We start from the raw sequence: 18,580 nt of genomic DNA, 5'->3' as shown, positions 1-18,580 counted from the left end.
AAAAACTGGGTTTGATAAAACATCAGGTTTATTCCTTACTAGCCATTGGGCAAGAAACTCTTTGGAGTAAAGAATGGGGAAAGCACATCCTGGGACATGGACCTGGTAGGCTGAAAGGAGCATGGCTGGGATCTCAACTCCATCATGAGCTGTGTGGCTCAGGCAGGTTACTTATATCTCTGTTCCTTAGTTTTCTTATTTGTACAAACAGAGATGACTGCCCCCCTCATGAGTTTTGGGAAGATTTACGAGACAAATATCAAAACCATATAGCACTGTGCTTGGAATAGAATGTTAATGTCAGAAAATGTTAATTCTCTTATGGGATTGATGCAAGGAAGGACTAAAAGAATAATAAATACAGAAGGTTTTTTTGTTTGTTTACTCTAACAAACTTTGTTAAATAAGACAGCATTATTTTTTATGACTTTTTAAATTTATGGAGCCCATTAATTTAGGGCATTTGTGACTTTTGAAATTACCATCTTTTATTTTTTCAAAGGGCTGGCTGCTTTGTGTAGACAGTCATGTTACAAATATAAAGATGTGGATTGGACTAAACAATTAAACTAAACCCATTGACCACTGGAATATTCTAATCACTTCTGAGGCGGATAATCTGAGCTCCCAAATCTCAGTGTTTCCTTGGAGAAAGATGTTTAGAAGAAAGCCCGCTATTCTAATAAGCGACAGACAGGTCAAACACATCGTCCAGATAACTTCAAATCTGGCTCTCCCCAGGAAGAAGAAGCTATTCAATGGTAGTCCAGTTTATCCTGAAGGAGAAAAACGACAATGTTTTCACACTGCGTTCATACCTCCAGTGACTTATGTAATACATAGCCACTGCTACCTAAGTACTGGACGAAAACACACACACATATTGATTTAGAACTCAACTTAATCCACCTTGAGAACTGGCCAGGGCTTAGTCTCAGACCCTGAGCCTTCTCCTCCCCAATTCTTTTACCTCTAAAAAGGGAATTTAAACTTTGAGACTAAAATCACATAATGCAAATGCCATCAAATCAAACAAAATCAAGTCTTTGCATAAATCATACTAGGCTCAATCCTATGATAAGGTGACCAAAAAACTTGCTATTAATTAACTTGTAAATTAAGACAATTTATTTTACTCTAAGGAACTTCTTTGAAGCCCAAATCATCCTTACTGTTAATAATATTCAATGCTGTTTATTATTTGATTCCATCAAGATAACCAACTCTTACGGCATCACTAAAAAATAAGTAGAAAGTAATAAGTTCTAAATTATATTTTTCATCAAGTGTGTGAATATACTACATATGAATACTTTTTGCTTATAAAACAAACTGATGGAAACTTTCATCTCTGGAGAACAACAGTAGGTATTCTTGCTATAAATGAGACAGCGTGGTGCAGGGGAAAAGCTCTGGACTGAGATTCAAGACCAGTCTCTTTTTCACTTACTAAGTGAAACACACACACAAAATACTTAATCTCTTCTCTCTTTTCTGACTCTATGTTAAAGATAATATCTCCCTGGCTATCTCACAAAACTCCTTAAGAATCAAATAAGGTATTATCCAAAAACACTTTGGAAACTATAAAGCACCATATAAGAGTAAAGAAGTATCCCTATATGCTACCAGACTCTAAATGCTCTAACATGAAGGAATTAAAACCTGAAATCTTCCTTATAATACTCAGAATCAAAAAAAAAAAATTGTCATGCACAATTCAGTCAGAAGTCCCCAAACTGATTTCTGAACACCTTGAAAATTAAAATTGTCTCATTTACCTTTTTGTGGGAATGATAGCAGCTAGCATCATACCTTGCCTATAATATTAGACTGACATTAAACATTCAATTTACCCATACCTTTATCTGATCAGATTAGCATTCTACTCAACTAGTTAACGAAAGAATTCTCCCAAAGTTTCTCTTCATTTATTCAAAGGGAAAGTATGTTTAAAACATGGACTTGGAGAAGAGCTATTCTCAAATATCTGAAGGGTTACCATATAGGGGAAAGAGTTAAGATGTCCTATTTGGGCCCAAGAAGGGACGTTAGGAAGTTATACTTGAATAGACATGTTTCAATTCATTATAAGGAAGAATTCTCTACAGTCAAAGCTAAACAAAGATGGAGCAAATAATTCCAGAGGTAGTAAGTTCCTCATCAAAAGAGGCACTCAAGCACAGGCTACAATTAGAAAGAAGTTGTAGGAAAGGCTCAGGTGTTGGAATAAAGGAAAATTAAACACCTCTTCAGAGTGTTTATGAGTTCATAAAACAATACAGTTTTTTAAGATCTTGATTATCACAAACTGGCATTCAGAATAACGGGAGAAAAACCACCTTGAACAAATTAATTTTTCTGAATTACGTATCAGTGGTAAATGATATTTTTCCTAATTATTTTAAGCAAAAAATGCACATACTTAACCTACAACAGCTTACTTTTCCTAAATTAAAAGGAAAAGGCTTCAGTGAAAATGCCTTCCTTAGATCCTCAGAGGGCCAATAACTCTACAAATTTGCCCGAGAGCATCGCATGCATTGGATTTTTCTGTGTTCAAATGTCCAATTCCATTCTCCTTACATCAAAATAATGAGTGGTATAAACTATTTCATGTACCTTGCAATTTGTCACTGTTTTGCATTGACATTATAATGCTGACTTGAAAATATAAGCCCTTGTTAGAATGTAAACTCAGTGAGAGAAAAGAACTTGTCTTATTCATCATTATATTCTTAGTGCCTAGAATAGTTCCTGGGCATGTATGGGATGCTCAATACACAAAAAACTAAACGAATACAGATATACAATATTCAGTCTCATTCAGTAATTGTTTCAAGTATGACTTTCTCATCTCTTCAACCAGACTGCTACTGCTTACTATCCCATGAAGAAGAAAACTGAAGTTTCTCTCATTGTTCCCATTGTAAGGATGGCCAACCTTCAACTGCAGCTTATTTTGTATTGTGTAGCCCAAAGTAACAATGCCTGTGACCTAACAGTTTCTTATCAAGAAATACCTTAAAAGTAGTACATGTGACATTAACTGTAATATTAGGTTTAGACTTATAAATTAAAGCTTGCTTACTATTATAGAATTCACTGATTATGTCATTTTCTTAGAGAAACCATATACATAGTTGACTCACTACAACAAACGGTTCCAAAACAAACTATTCTTTGTGTTAACTTCTATATAACCCAGACAAGCTGGAGACAGCAGTGACCACAACTGCCCAGTTAAACTCTCCTGCTTGCACTGTTACTGTTCTCATGTACGAAGAAGAAACACACACACACACAATGGATCAAAGGCTCTGTTATAAAAGCTCAGGGACTCCAACACTAATTCAGCTGAATCTTATCTGCATTTATTTTTAACCAGAGTAATGCTTGTTTGCTGATGGAAGTTTTGATATCTATCCTTCATTCTTCCTTCTGCCTATGGCTTCTCCTTCCTTATAAGCATGCTCAGGAATGCCAGAAAAATGTCAAATAAGTATTAAATATAAGCTGAAAAAAAGGAGGGAGGTTGATCTCCACTAGGCAATAACAGAACAAGAATAGTATCTAATATTTACTAATGCTTTGTCATGCGTGAAATGCTTTTGCATGTTTCTGGATCAAACAGGCTACTGAAAAGCTCCATTTTATGACAGCTGTGATTTTTCTGAGCACTGTCCCGTGTCCTACTTCCTTTTATTGCTGCCAGGAAACTGTGGTTTAGTTCCCTATACTGACTTAACTGCCAATTTTGAAAGGTTATAGACAATACATGAGATTCAGGGAGAGTTGTGCTGGCTTCAACTTGGGAGATTAACGTGAATAGGTCAGTAGCATGAGGCTCAGCGCAGCCTGGGGGGCGATGGATCGTGTCGGCATGGATTTCATATCCATAAACAAATTCTTCATATTAAAAACTGGTAGTGAAATCCTTTAAAGGAGAATGAATAAAAGGTTGTTTTTAGAGTGAATGATTTCTCCCAAAAAACAAAAAAGCATGTGGGCAGACAAATTCAGAGATGCTTTATGGATTGATACTTTGGTAATTGTGCCTGTAAGGTTACCAGTTTCCAAGTAGACACTGATGGACTTTGGACACTGAAAAAATGCCAAAGCAGATGTCACTATAGTCAAATGTCACCCCCCACACACAGCTCATCCAGGAAGGCTCACCCTTGGACCAACTCTTGACACCACCATAGCCTTCCTTCACCCCTTCTAATGTTCCTCAGTGTGCTCTCCAAAGAGGGAATTTCAGAATAAATAACAGGCACAAGTGTCATTACTGGTAGGAAGAAAATGCTTCAAGAGCACAAAGAGCCATCACTGACTAGAAAACTATCCTTGCTGATGTGGTCGACTGTCGAGTAGAGACAAATTTACCATGTTGTTGCTACTGGCCTGGATTCTTGGGGTCTCATAGTGCTTTCCAATAAACCACAGAATAAAACTTAATGAAACCAGATACCTGGATGGCATTTTTGATATTCAATTGGTCAGTACAAAATAATGCCAAATACATATAATTCATCCAGGTATTTTTGTTCTGGTTTTGGTGGAGTAGAGAACATTTTGAGGCTAAATCATCATGATGACCTAAACAGGAATTAGCGCTAGTGAGAAAATCACACTTCTACAAAAAGCCACAGCATGGCACCAAGTAGAGCTGAGATCCTTTTGTGGCAACACATACTCACTACATTCCCTAGGCCTGAATCATCATCTCTCTGCTGTAAGACAAGGGTCGCTAGCCACAGCCCACAGCCTATCTTACTGGAATATACCACACTCACTCATTTATGTATTATCTATGGCAGTATTCTTACTATGATAGACCTGAGTAGTTGTGACAGAGACCATAGGGTCCACAAAGCTGAAAATGTTTACTTTCTGGACCCTGTTCTAAGAGATGAAATTCACAGTCTCAACAGGTACTTATTTATATATTTGAGAAGATCCCAATGGATCTCCTAATGAAGAAAGCAAACAAGAGGAGGGAGAGGAAGGGAAAGGAGGAGGAGGGAGAAGCAGTAGTACCATTATCCTAGTAGTAGTGGCAGTAGTAGCCAGAGCAGCAGTAGTTTGGGCTTGCTATAGAATTCTCTGATTTAGCTTCATGTAGATATTGGGGGAATCTCCATCTAGGCAAAAATATAAATAAAGTCAGTCTATTTTTTTTATTTATTTATGTACTTACTTACTTATTTATTTAGCTGTGCCAGGTCTTAGCTGCGGCACACAGGTCTTCATTGCCGTGTACAGGATCTTTAGTTGCAGCATGCGGGATCTTTAGTTGCAGCATGTGAACCCTTAGTTGAGGCATGCATGTGGGATCTAGTTCCCTGACCAGGGATTGAACCTGGGCCCCCTGCATTGGGAGCATAGAGTCTTAGCCACTGGACCACCAGGAAAGTCTCATAAAGTCAGTCTTTTAAATTTGCACAATAGAATGTCAAATCTGTTGCCAAACCTTGGATATCATAAACATGGGTCTCTCATCAAACAACAACAAGGACCACTTCTCTTGAGACACTCACCAGATTTTTTAACCCTGAATTGATGGGTAACACAACACAGCTTTATCCCTCCAAATCCCGGGATGGCTAGGGGAGGCACCCTCTCTCTGGCCTGACTAGCCCCCCCCAGAGGAGAAACAGTGAGGTCAGGTCCTGGTCCACTGCGGGGAGCAACATACGGTGGGGAGGGTCACACTCCAGGTGCCACTGAGGGTGTTAAGGAGACCAGGGAAATGGGAGAGGGAACAGGCACGTGAAATGAGTCTCCCTTGTGACGCCCATCAGTATCACAACATGTAGACAGTGATTGGACTTCAGGGGCAAAACAGAGAAGAAGCAGAGCCGCTCTTCTGAGTCTGACAGGCGGAAAAAAATTGAGCAGGTCAGGAATCGGGAGTGTGGACAGAGAGAAATATGAGGAAGTAGGTGGCTTTGAGCATCTCAGACCTTAGAACCAGTCTAAGTTCTATATCCCCTACATCTTCTAGAGGCAAGGAGGTCCATGATTTGCATATTGTTCTGTAGTTTTTAGCAGAAGTATAGATTAGATCAATATTACTTGAAAGAATCTAGGTGATGTGAAAATTAGCCATCCTGCTTGGTTTTCTAAGTTCATCTAAGCATCGAGTAAGACTGCCCAAAAGAAACATACCTAGATGGACAAAAAGAAACATAACCTGGGAGCATCAGGTAGGTGTCTACAAAAATGCCTTTAAAAAATTGCAACCTCATTTTTGAGGGATAATTTAAGAAAAATAATAATATATGACATCAACTTCTAGAACTTCAAAAACATCTAATGCTGCTCGTGGAGAACATGTTTTTCTGTATCTCTTACTTAAGGATCCACATTATAAAGCCTTCTTATCATACTAGTGAAAGTTTCTTTCCCTCAAGGACTGTTGTATTATTTTGTGAGACAGTAAGAATTTCTTAATTCATCTTTTTTTTAATTGACCTTATTGTCAGAAAACTTAGAGTAGAATTTCAGATTTATAATAAAAATATGATTATCTACTATGTGCCAGGCACTGTGCTAGGATTGATCATGCATGTGAATAGCATTGACAAGATCCCTGTCCTCCTGGTGTTTTTAGCCTACTGGGAGAATAGCCATGAAATAGACAGCTAGATCTAATGGTAATGCCCTCCATCCAAGGGCCCAGGCAGCTCGGTCTTGGGGCATTAAAGGTACATATAGGTCAGCCAAATAACCAAACAGCAATTTCATTCTTTACTTAACATTTCAAAGGACATCAAAAGGAATATAATTCAGACTCTACAGAAATGCATTTCAAAAGTCCCTTTTCCCCTTTCCAAACCCCTCAGACCCCATAGCTATTCCAGAGCCTCACTCATACCAAAACCCAAAACTTTCTTTGCATTCCCAGACCCATGAAGCTTTCTTTTTCCCTTCTCCCAACATTATCTATGTATTCAATAGTTCAATTTAGCTTCTCTCCTAATAAGCAATAAAGAATCCTTACTCTTTTGGAGGAGAAAAGACAGGTAAAATAGAGTAGGCAAGTAATAGATTATCTTTAATAAGGAGGGGATTGTCGGGTCTCGGGAAGGCTATAAACACTAAACTTGGATAATTTTTGTCTGGCCATATAATTACAATTGTGAGAGAATACTAGGGAAGTGAGGTTACTCATTTAGCATAGTGGTCAGGAGAGATCTCTCTCACAAAGTGATATCTAAAGTCAAGATCAGTAGGATAAAGAACCAGCTACCCAAGGAGCAAGAGGAAAGACCATCCTGGTAAGGAGAGCTCACGGTTGAATGCCTGAGGCCTGTGCATATTCTCCAAAAACTGAAATGCACTCAATCTAACTACGGCAAACAGGTGTGTGATGTGGCTGAAGAGATGGGTGGGATAAAACCATGCAGGGCCTTCTGAGGTCCTGGTAAGAATTTTGATATTATACGGAGTGCAGTAAATAGCCAACAAAGGTCTTAAGTAGGGCAGGACACAGCAGATCACCCTGGATGCTTCTTGAAGAATGGAGGGGGCAGGGAATGCAGAAGCTAATCAGAGATGTGGAAGGCTTAAACCAGGGAGGTGAGGGTGAAGATTACAAGCAAGTGGTCAGATTTAATCTGCAGAGATTGGTGAGAAACTGATTCCATGTGGAGGGAAAAGGCAAATCTTGGCCCTCCATCTAATTACACTTGAATAGATGGGATTGGGAGGAAGAGGCTATTTTCATAGAAATATCAAGAGTTCAGTCTTGAAATACAATCCGCTACATATTAACTGAACGCTATTATATTTAGAAGCTACAGTAATTAAATTCAATTGCAATAGCTCCCTCAGTGCTATATAGCCAGGGCTTCCAACAGTGTCTGGCAACAAAGCAAATGCTTAGTAAATATTGGGAGAATAAATGCAATTTCCTCTGATAATTACCCTTCTGGTATTCAGAATCTCTGAGAAATACCTTTAAATTAAAACAAATTATATTGGATAAAATATAATTTTATATTTAAAATGTGAAAAACATACTCTTTGCTTTCATATTCAAACTCCAGGAGGCGAATTTCAAGAAAACGTTCTTATCTAGTGGAGCCTGAGTCTGCGGAGAATGCTTTGAAACATTGTTCTGTTTGACCTCTGATTATTTAAATTTTTCTTTTTAATTCTGTGGCATGTGTGCTTTCTATGGTGAGTGACCTCAAATTCCTTCTGGAAGTAAATGGGGAATAAATTAGAAAGATACACTGTGGCTCAGATTAAACGTGATTTGTGAAGTTTCATGGCTGCATTCCCGCCCCTGCCTCACCCCACTTGGAGAGCGCTTCTTTTCAGGGGTTCATCCTAGGGAACGAAGCTCAGGGGCTGCCCCTCCAGATGACAAGGCAGCCTGGTCCCAGAGCCCCTCCCCAGCTCTAGAATTTCCATACCCCCTTTTCCTTGTCTTCTCCCCACTCCCACTAGTCTTAGCAGCTAACAATATATGCTGGGCTCGTATTTTAGCAGACGTTAATGGTCTCTATGCTATTTTTCCTTAGGTAAGCCATGTGGCACTGTTCCTGGCATGTGGCACACAGTGAAGAAATCTTGGTGTGGTAATAACGGTATATGCATCTTCAAGGGGGCTTTCTTTATTCAAGGGAGTAAATATAAAATGTTAGAATTTCAAGAATTGGGTGAAGTCAGTCAGAAGAAATTCCAGGCAAAAGGGCCTTTCAGTTCCCTTCAATAAATACTACAGAGGCTGGTTCAAAACCTGCCACTTGCTACCATACGCAATGCTTTTCTGCCCCTGTTCTACTTTTTCTTTCTCTAACTTTTCCTTTTAAAAATCGTATTATTCTATTACTCAATTTCTTTATTTTACCCAACTCTGACTTATTTCTAGAAAACTTAAGGACACTGTCTGATCCTCCAGGTCCTAGTCCCAGTGAAAAGAAGAAACCTGATTTCAGTTTTAGATAACAGGATTTGAGTCCAGGTGCTTATTTTAGCACCCTCCTGGTTAAAAAAATTGCTGGGAACTAAGATCCTGAACTCTATTGTAAATGTTATAGCACTGAACTTGTACAAATGTGCTGAAATACTCCTGCCACTGCTAGTTTCCTGAGCTATAAAATGGGTGTGACATGTTTATCAATTTAAATCTAACAGGAGAAAACATTAAAAACACTTGATTTAAGGGATTTGGGGGACACACATCCATAGCTTCCTAACAATATTTTGAACATTGCTACAGGCAATGTTCATATCCACACTTTCCAACGTCATTATGCAAACTAGCCTAAGCTAATAAAATAACATTTCCCATCCTATTTCACAGATAACTAAATGGAATTGTGGGAAACAGGAACAAAAAGCCCTTTTGAAAATAAATAAGAATAAATAATGTGTATCAATTAGGCTTTTAAAGATATAAATATATTATTTAGAGTGGGATCCCCCAGAACTACAGCTCTTGAACATTATTTGGCTCAAAAACTGTTCTAACAACCTCAGAGCAATCAGTCCTGCTACCACTTCTTCTCACAGGGAAAAAAGAAAAGAAGACATCCTTCTTCCTCCCCTATCCAAGTGGGGCACTGCTGCTTTTCTCTCTGTGAAGCCTTTCTTCCGGAGGTTTGCCAAGTTTATGTGATCCAATGCAGATAATGCTGGAAGTGGCTATGGCCAAAGAAGGTCAGAGAATAGGGCTCCTGAGTGGGGATGGGGGTGTGCTTGGGAAGGACAGAGGCTGAGATTTAGGTCACCTCTGGGGAGATTTGAGTTTACCGGCTACTTACTGTTTATTGGTATTCATGCTTTTCTATGGTCCATTATAATAGTCTAAATTAAGAGCAGTATTCTAAACTCCTTAAAGGTGATTTGCAAATGTTTTAAAATAAAAATGATCCAACCATCCTATAAACAGCAGAATTGCCATCTTCTGTAAATAGAACTGGCAAGCATTTCGTCAGTCTTAAAATATCACCTCCCTTGATTTCCTGCCCCCCTCCCACCAATGCCTCCCTTTCCTTTTCAAAGGTCCTTAAAGTGACACTCCAGAATGCTCTAGGGGGACCTACAGGGCCCCTGTTAATGCCAAAGAGACTGGAAGAAGCTGGTCTGTGGCGAGACACAAGGCTTACTGTTTATCATGTATTGTCATGAATGCTGCAGGATTTCTCAGTTTTCTTTTTCTCTATGGCTTATAGACTAAGAGTACTTGAACTTTAAATAGTGGATAAAATAGCAAAATTTGAGCCACAGGCAAAGTCTTAAGCTTCAGGACTTAGATTATTCTACTTTCCTGAGCACAAGACAAGCAAGACCTGTCTTACAAAGCTGGAAGCAGGACTTTCCTGCATAACAAGCTTCAAAAGAGAAAGGAGGAAATAAAATAATGGGATATTCTGATGCTCGAATAAAATCCTACTTTTATTTTGCCTAATTTTAATTTACATGCCATACATGGCATAATCCCTGCTTAAAGAAACCCTCAACTTTGACTTTGAGCAATTCTCAAAAAAGGGTACTTCCACCCTCTTGCCATCTGCATGGGCAAGTCAGTGGAACTCTAAGATACAAACAGAGTTTAATGGATGTTTAATTACATTGTTGAGGTGCTTGGATAAGGCTCAAAGATGAAGAACCCCAGCCAGTTTCCCTGTGTGTGGTGCAGCCATCTTTCCTGTGATGGAACAATTTAAAGCTACCCACACTCTTCCCTTATGTATATACCTATAAGGCAGCGACTGATAGCTGCATACAGCTACCCATTTCTCCTTTCTTCCGTAATAGGAGAACCTTGATTCGTAGCCAAGCATAATCCTGCCCAGAATGAAGATGGCATTTCTTGGCTCCCTTGTCAGATGTGGCCACGTGACTAAGTTCTGGTCAGTATTATGTAACAGAAGTTGTAGCATTTCTGCAAAGAATCCTTAAAAATGAGGATCACCTTCTGCTGCCTAGAATGTAGATTATATAGCTAGAGCTCCAGCAGCTATCTCGGACAACATGTGACCAACCTTGAGGACAGAAGCCATGCTGACACTGGCAGAGCAGGAAGATCTGAGCCTGGGTCCCTGGCAATACCCCAGAGAGCCCAACCCACCCCTTGTCTACCTACCCCAGATTCTCTTCCATGAAAACGAGAGATAAGCATCCATTTTGTTGAGTCTCTTGCATCCAGAGTTTAGCTGTTTGATTTATGGCAAGTGAACAGAATATTAAGTGATGCACCTATCGATACAGTCCAAGGAGCCCACCTACTCTGGACAACAAATTTAACTTCCCTCCTCTGCAGAAATTCCTTCACTCATGTAAGGATCATATGAACAGAACCCGTAAGAAAATACCAGCCCAGCATCCTTCCCACAAGAGCAAAGGTGTGAGATCAGCTCTGCCTTTGCATATTATCAGCAACCCCAGCATCCTGTCACTCCAATCCCAACTGCTCAAGTCCAAATATTGCCTATCGCTTGAAACCTCACGACAACAGCACACTAGGTTTATGATGTAGCCCACAATTCATCAGAGACTGGGTGGGCGGAGGTCACCAACTTCCTCACTTGTGACCCAAACCAAAAAGGTCCCTGTAGAATAGCCATTTTATTGATGCATACAACTACTAAGGCCTTTTAATTATTATAATCAATAACAATAAATTTTAAAAACTACAATAGTATACTGGAAGATGTCCTCTGAATTTATAAGTCCCTATAGGTACATTAGGATCCTAAATACAAAACAATATTAATAATAGTGATAACAACAGATACCTCTTACAATTCAATACCATATCATTGCTGTTGTACTATCTGGCCACCATTCTGCTTGACACATATATCTGGAATTCAAAATATCATTATCCCTATTTTAGAGGAGGAAACTGAGGCTCTGAGAGGTTAAACAAATTGGCTAAGACTATGCAGCCAGTCCATGGCAGGGGTTATTGCTGAACCCAGAATTGTCTATAAGCTTAAAACTATTTTAGCTGCGCAATCGGATGCCTCAAAGTGTTAGAGAAAATAATCTAAGGAAAATCTCTATTTTTCTCCCCTCAGAACTACAATAAAATATTCTAATCCTATTTCCATTTTATATTAACATGAGCATTTCCAAAAACAAAGCAAAGGAGAAAGCAAACAAAAGATCTGATAGAGTTTGTCTGCAAAAGGCAAATAATGCTAGAATACATATGAAGCAAATCACAGAAGTGTTTTTTCTTAATTTCACCTTTTGCTAACAGTTTCAATTTCAGGGTGACCTATATGTTTCCATAACAAGGGTCATTATACACTTTTTAATCCATGAACCTCAAAACTGAAAAGAAACTCCTATAATGACACGTCCTTGTGTAATCACGTCTCTGTATGCATTCCTTTTTGAACATGTCTGATTTATTTCCCACCTCTTTGTTGAGTTTCCACTTTAATAAAAGGAAAAAACACTGAGAGAAGTCAAGCCCTGAAAGCATTCACTGAATACGTCAAGGAATTTACCCAGAATTCAAACAATAAATGAGTTAAAAACAAACAGGAGGAACAAATCAATCTTTCTATTAAAAATAAGATATTTGCATGTATGTATGTACGTGTGTGTATGTGTTTGGGAGTATTTCTACTTAATTTAAAGATATATATAAAACATGGCAATTACATTAAAAGTTTATCATTAGAATAATTAATATTTTCGGGGGCTGCTAAAAGCTAAAGAATTAAAATATGCCCATGAGAAGAAAGTCAAACAGAAGGTTAGAGCTCCCTCTTTCTTTTTCTTGAAGAAATTCACCAAAACATCTCTCCCAGGAGACCAATGTCATCAAGCTGACAGCCTCGTAGCATAGCACTCATGCTCAGAGCAAAGTGTTTTCACAGCCTCTGTACACATGCTACAAATATTAGAGTATGTTTATTGGTAGTTCATTGTTCATAAGAAACTTATGCAGTAGAAAAAAGCACTTTTAAAAGTAGAAATACTCACAAAGCCATTTCAAACTGTTCCAGCCACTTTTTCTTTAAATCTTTTGTTTTGCAATAAAATTCTAACCCATTTTGTCCTTGGATATGGATGAGGTAGAAGCCATAAGACCACTGTTAAAATCAATATTCCTCAGGTTAATAGGTATCATTGATTAATAACATCATGTTTGCAAATTCACTAACACACCACCATAATCATCCACAAACCACCCATAACATTATCATCAGACAAACTGTGAACAATCAACACTACGGTGGTCAACTTCATATCTAGAACAATTGCTATGCCAAGTGCATTTTGCTGCCTTGATCATTAGGGCATTAGAGGTGATCATTATCACCTGTGGCACTGTCCCAATTATTTCTCACAGAGGCTTGCTTCTAATTAATCTCTAGAAACAAAAACACCTGGATGGATAAGCGGCCTCTCACATTAATGTATTAGCATACTTTCCTTGAATAGTCAAAGTTATGAGTAAATTACAGTTATTCATTTCCAAGAATTTACCTTTTTATTTTCTTTATCAGTTGTAGGATTGTTGGCTATTTTGTACTGCTGAAGATCTATTATTTCCTTCATTTCATAGTTATCACCTTTCCTTTTACATACAATCACTGCCAAATCAAATAAGAAGATATGCCTGAGAGAGAGAGAGAGAGAGAGAGAGAGAGAGAGAGAGAGAGGGATTTATTTAAACGGTTTGGAAGCATGTGTATTAATTCTTCTCAGATAAAATTTAATTTATCCCGGGAGTTAAAGACAAAGGTAGTGTGCACATTGAAAGAATGAACTGTGTGTCCCGGCACTGCCCTTTACTAAATGAATCACCCTGCTGTGCCTCAGTTTTCACAGTTAAAAACTAGGCAAAATTATAATGAGAACAATATGCACACTGCAGTTACTGTCAGGAACAATGAAGCCCTGAAGTGTTGTTCATGAGCTAGTACTTTCTTTCTTCCTGTTTAAAAGCTAAACGTTTATGGAATAATATTAATGACAACAATAGCAGTTAACTCCTACTGATGTTACTAGGAGACAGACTGTCTTGAGAAGCGTTCACCCCTTCCACAAAGATGACTCAATTTAAATCCCCAGGGCCATCTCCTGAGGTACATATTATTATCATATTCATTTTACTTGGGAGGAAGCTGAGGCTCAGAGAAGTTAGCTCGTTTTCTCAGGGTTACACTGCCAGTGGATGCACAGCAGGATTCACTCTTGGGTCTACTTGTGGAACCTGCGCTTTTACCCTGTATGTTGCTCCTTGGGACTTAATGGACAACCTAAAACACAAATTGAGTGGTACATGACCCAAGTGTAAGCTAGAGAAGTTATGGTTAAATTTACATATTGATATTTCTCTTCTATCTTACTAAAAGCAATGTAATTGGGGGGAAAAAACAGACCTTATAATCCTATCATCCAATACCAATATTTGTATCTTTTCGAAAACTCTCAGTGATTAACACGCATACGTTTTTTTAAAACAATAATAATGAGACATTCACGTAGCTCTATTACTTGCATCACTTTCAAAGCCTATTTTCCCGGAGAGGCTAAAAGGATGTGTGTCTCCTGGGAGCTAACTTTAGAGCCTGGGTATCAAGGTGGAAGCAAGAGCTGATGCTGCCCCCTACTGGTTGACTTTCTAGTTTCCAAAGTTTCCAGAAAATGGCCATTTCAACTAAATAAATCAGTTTACCACATAATTAGCTCAACTAATCTTTAAGGACTGCACCTACAAATTTCCCTCGAGAAAATCTCACTAAATGGCCTTCACTTGGACTTCCTGCTTAGGACATGTTGTACTGTTTTTAGTTCTTCTAAAATGCATACCAAAAAATAAAATTAAATTAAACAATTGTGTTTTTATAGTAGTTGTCTATTGTTGCTTTATTGCTACTCTCATCTTAATGTGTACTTTTTTTACTCTAGCTGACATTCTATATTTGTCTATTCCTTCTTAAGAACTCAAACTTAGGCAAATCAACAGATACCAGAACAAAGAGGGGAATACCTAACATATCTACATGAGAAACTAAAAAACCACAGATCGATCTGACCCCTTGTTTTTATTCCTTTATTTCACTCCTTTGTCCTGGAGGAACTGTTTTTAAGATTTTCACAATCTCCTGATCCTAATAACTTATTTTGAAAATAAGTACTGATCCTTCTCACCTTTCTTGTTTTGTATGCTTGTCTAGAGTGGTTATTCGAATTTCACCATCTCCCTGAGGTCGTCCAAAAAGCAAAACTGGTTGGTTCTAAAATATAAAATGTGCATGTCTCAGCTTTTCATAATCACATAAAAACAGAAATGAACATTACTGAGGATATTTGCTAGGCACAACTATCTTATAAGAACTTTTATCATTTTACCTCTTAACACACTTATTCTAAAAAGATCAGGTCTGTACGATACGCTTTCAAAAACAGCCTGTCCTTGGTCATCCCAGGAGGCATACTGAAGACATTAATTGATTTTGCTTACACCTCTAACGGAGAAGTTAGCTACCAAAAGAGAGAATTAATTGGAAAAATGCAAATCACAAGGAAGTTACAACAACTAATATTTACTGAGCATCCACTGTGTGCTAGCCACTAGGTACAGGACAAAATGACATAGACTCTGCCCTCATGAAACATACTGCTCAGTGGGGGAACAAATATTCACAGAAGAATATAATTACAAACATGTGGTTGCCGTGATGGAAGAGCAGGGGAAGCATGCATATCTGGGGGACCTAATTTGGTCTAGGGAGTCAAGGATGGCTTCCCTGAGCTAAGATCTTAAGAATGAAAATTTCTGACTGGATGATTAAAAATAATGAGTCATTTCCCCAGAGACAGAAAATAAAAAAGTTTTAAGTATTTATGAACACCTACTCTACAAGGTGCTAAAGGAAAAAGAACTGACTGAAAATATCACTAACATCTATGAGATTACGTTCTAATAAAAAAAGATATGTAATTAATTTACTGTACTACAAGAAAGTATAAAAATAAATGTTTCTTATCTGTATTTTTTGCAGAAGCAGAAAACTCCATCCTAAAACCCAAATGGAATCGCAAGGGACCCTTAATAGGTAAAACGATCATAAAAAAGAACAAAGCTGGGATCTCACACATCCTGATTTCAAAACTTATTACAAAACTGTGGTAATCCAAACAGTGTAGAACTGGCATAAACACAGACTTCTAAACCAATGTAATACAACAGAACATCCAGAAATAAGCCTTCACATATATGGTCAAATGATTTTTGACAAGAGTGCCAAGACCAATTCAGTGGGGGATAGGAGAGGCTTTTTAACAAAGGGTGCTGGGGAAACTGGATATGCACAGGCAGAAGAATGAAGTTGGACCCTTACCTTATACTGTTTCCAAAAATTAACTCAAAATGGATCAAAGAGTTAAAACTACAAAACTTTTAGAAGAAAACATAGGGGAAAAGGTTTATGACATTGGATTCAGTAATGATTTTTTAGATAGGACACCAAAAGCACAGGCAACAAAAGAAAAGATCGATAAGGTGGACTTCATCAAAATTTAAAATTTTGCACAAATAACACTATTAACAGAGTGAAAAGGCAACTCACAGAACGGTAGAAAATATTTGCAAACAAAAATGTGATAAGTATTGATATCCAATAATTCATAAAGACAGAAAGTAGAACGGTGGTTGCCAGGGGCTGGGAGGAAGGGGGAATGAAGAGTTAGTGTTTAATAGGTGGAGAGCTTCAGTCTTGCAAGATGAAAAGAGTTCTGGAGATGGATGGTGGTGACAGCTGCACAATATGAATGTATCTAACATCACAAAACTGTACAGTTAAAAATGGCAAATTTAATGTTTTATATGTATTTTACCACAATATAAAAAAAATACAGCTGTCCAGGCAATGTGCTATGGAATTACAAAGAGAAGGAATTAGGGATTCTTTCAGATTAGGGAAAGAATTTTTTTAAAATTGGACCTTGAAGAAATTTGATAGGAAATAATGAAAAAAGATATTCTAGGCTTTGACAAGATTATAATCAAAGGCAGAACTATAAACGCAACTATGTGAAGAGGTAACCAGAGGCTACTGTGATTGGAAAGGTGGCAGATGAGGTCCTGAAAAGGGGAAGTAGCTGTATGTGTGGAAAGAAAGACAGACCAAAGACGTTTCAGAGAAAGAAGCAATAAAATTGCTCTACCAAGAAAAGCATCTTAAATCTATTCATTTATCTGTTTTCTCTCCCCACAGCTTTATCCAAGCCTCCATCACCTCTCTTGAAATGACCTCAATGATTTGCTGACTGGTCTGCCTGATGAAAGGGTTTTCACGACACTTAAATCAGACTGTGAAACCCTCTGGTAAGAACCGTTCACTAGCTTCCTACTGCAATCACTACAAAATCCCAACTCAGCGCCTTGCCCTCCAAGGCTGTGGCGTGTAGTTCTCCTGCCCCCACTCCCCCACTTCAGAGCCCACCCTTCTTCCTTTCACTCTCAATTTCCAGCCTCTCTTGTCTTGCTGCTCCTTGAACAGCCCTGGCTCTTGCCCATTTCAGGGCATCTCACTTGCTATGGCTTCTGCCGGGAATCTTCTCCCTGCAGACCTTTGTGCCACTTGGCTTCTTCTCATCCTTCAGGTTCAGGCGACAAATGTCTCAGAAGGACTTTTTCTGAGCACCTTATCTAAACCAGGACTCCCCTCACTAGCCTCTGTTACAGCAACCTGTCCACGGCGTTCATCTCAATAGAGAGAGCATTTTTAGACTCTCTTTTTACTGTCTCCTCAACCATGAGAACACGTTGTTCACAGTTACAGCCCCGGCCCCAAGCAAAACGTCTGGCACACAGCAGTCACCCAGTAAACATACATAAAACGAATAAATTAACGGGACTCCACCATGGTTACGTATGGGGGTGAGGGAAGGAAAAGAAAAAAAGAATGGACTCCAATGTTTAGAATTGGGACTGCTGCAGGGAGAGGCATCACAGTGCGATTAAAGTGACAGGGACAAGCAGTGGCAGAAAGTCCCTGGACGATGATGTATCACAGGTGCCACTGAACGTTCATCCCCGTGGATGCTGCCAAACAGAAGTCGGAAAAAACCTAGAACAACAGAAACTTGAAGGTAAACTATTTTTTTTTCAAAAACAACTGCTAGAACATCCCCCAATTTGTGGGTTAGGGGAGCTGGATGGAATGATAATTACATACCAAATTTTCTATAGATAGCTGAAACTGTTTAATTTCACGAAGGGTCTCATTATCTCTTTTCACTTCATTCACATATTGTGCCAAGTCCTAAAGAATAAAGAGAAGGGGAGAAAAAGAAGGCAAGATAAGATTAGACAAGAGATGAGCACTGTTTGAAAGAAAACACGTCATTAATTTCATTAATGGTAGAAAGTTACCACTATAACTTTTCAATGACAATAAAATGAATACCTAATCGAAGCTGCATCTCAAAAGCAATTTAAAACTGTCTGGAGTACAGCTGGGAAGACTGAAGCCTTGTCATTTACCACACCCCTGAGAAGAGTAAGGATCAAACACAGAAACAAACAAAATATCCTGCCATGCAGAGCAACAAAAAGGAAACCAGGTCGGGAGCGTGTAAATTC

At 38.5% G+C, this 18,580-nt stretch overlaps 1 protein-coding gene across 6 annotated transcripts in view; it reads right to left on the bottom strand.

Annotated features, from left to right (window-relative positions):
• Nucleotides 1-18,580, bottom strand: part of VAV3 (vav guanine nucleotide exchange factor 3) — a 397,836-nt gene that overhangs the window by 177,445 nt on the left and 201,811 nt on the right. For all 6 annotated transcript variants that reach the window (XR_016394621.1, XR_016394620.1, XM_089918782.1 and 3 more), the window contains exons 12-15: nt 18,174-18,260; nt 15,142-15,227; nt 13,471-13,603; nt 12,964-13,073 (exon numbers count right to left, since the gene is read on the bottom strand). Coding sequence is in view for 4 of the 6 variants with exons in the window: in XM_089918782.1 (XP_089774908.1) it covers nt 12,964-13,073; nt 13,471-13,603; nt 15,142-15,227; nt 18,174-18,260 (416 nt within the window). In the remaining 2 variants the exon portion in view is untranslated. The remainder of the gene's footprint in view (nt 1-12,963; nt 13,074-13,470; nt 13,604-15,141; nt 15,228-18,173; nt 18,261-18,580) is intronic.

This window comes from Delphinapterus leucas, chromosome 1, assembly GCF_059928025.1.
Source record: "Delphinapterus leucas isolate spDelLeu-1000000601 "Yukka" chromosome 1, BTC_Dleu_Yukka2, whole genome shotgun sequence".
In the NCBI taxonomy this organism is placed as follows: domain Eukaryota; kingdom Metazoa; phylum Chordata; class Mammalia; order Artiodactyla; family Monodontidae; genus Delphinapterus; species Delphinapterus leucas.
Note: the sequence above shows the minus strand (reverse complement) of the source record. Positions and strands in the feature narration are given on the sequence as shown.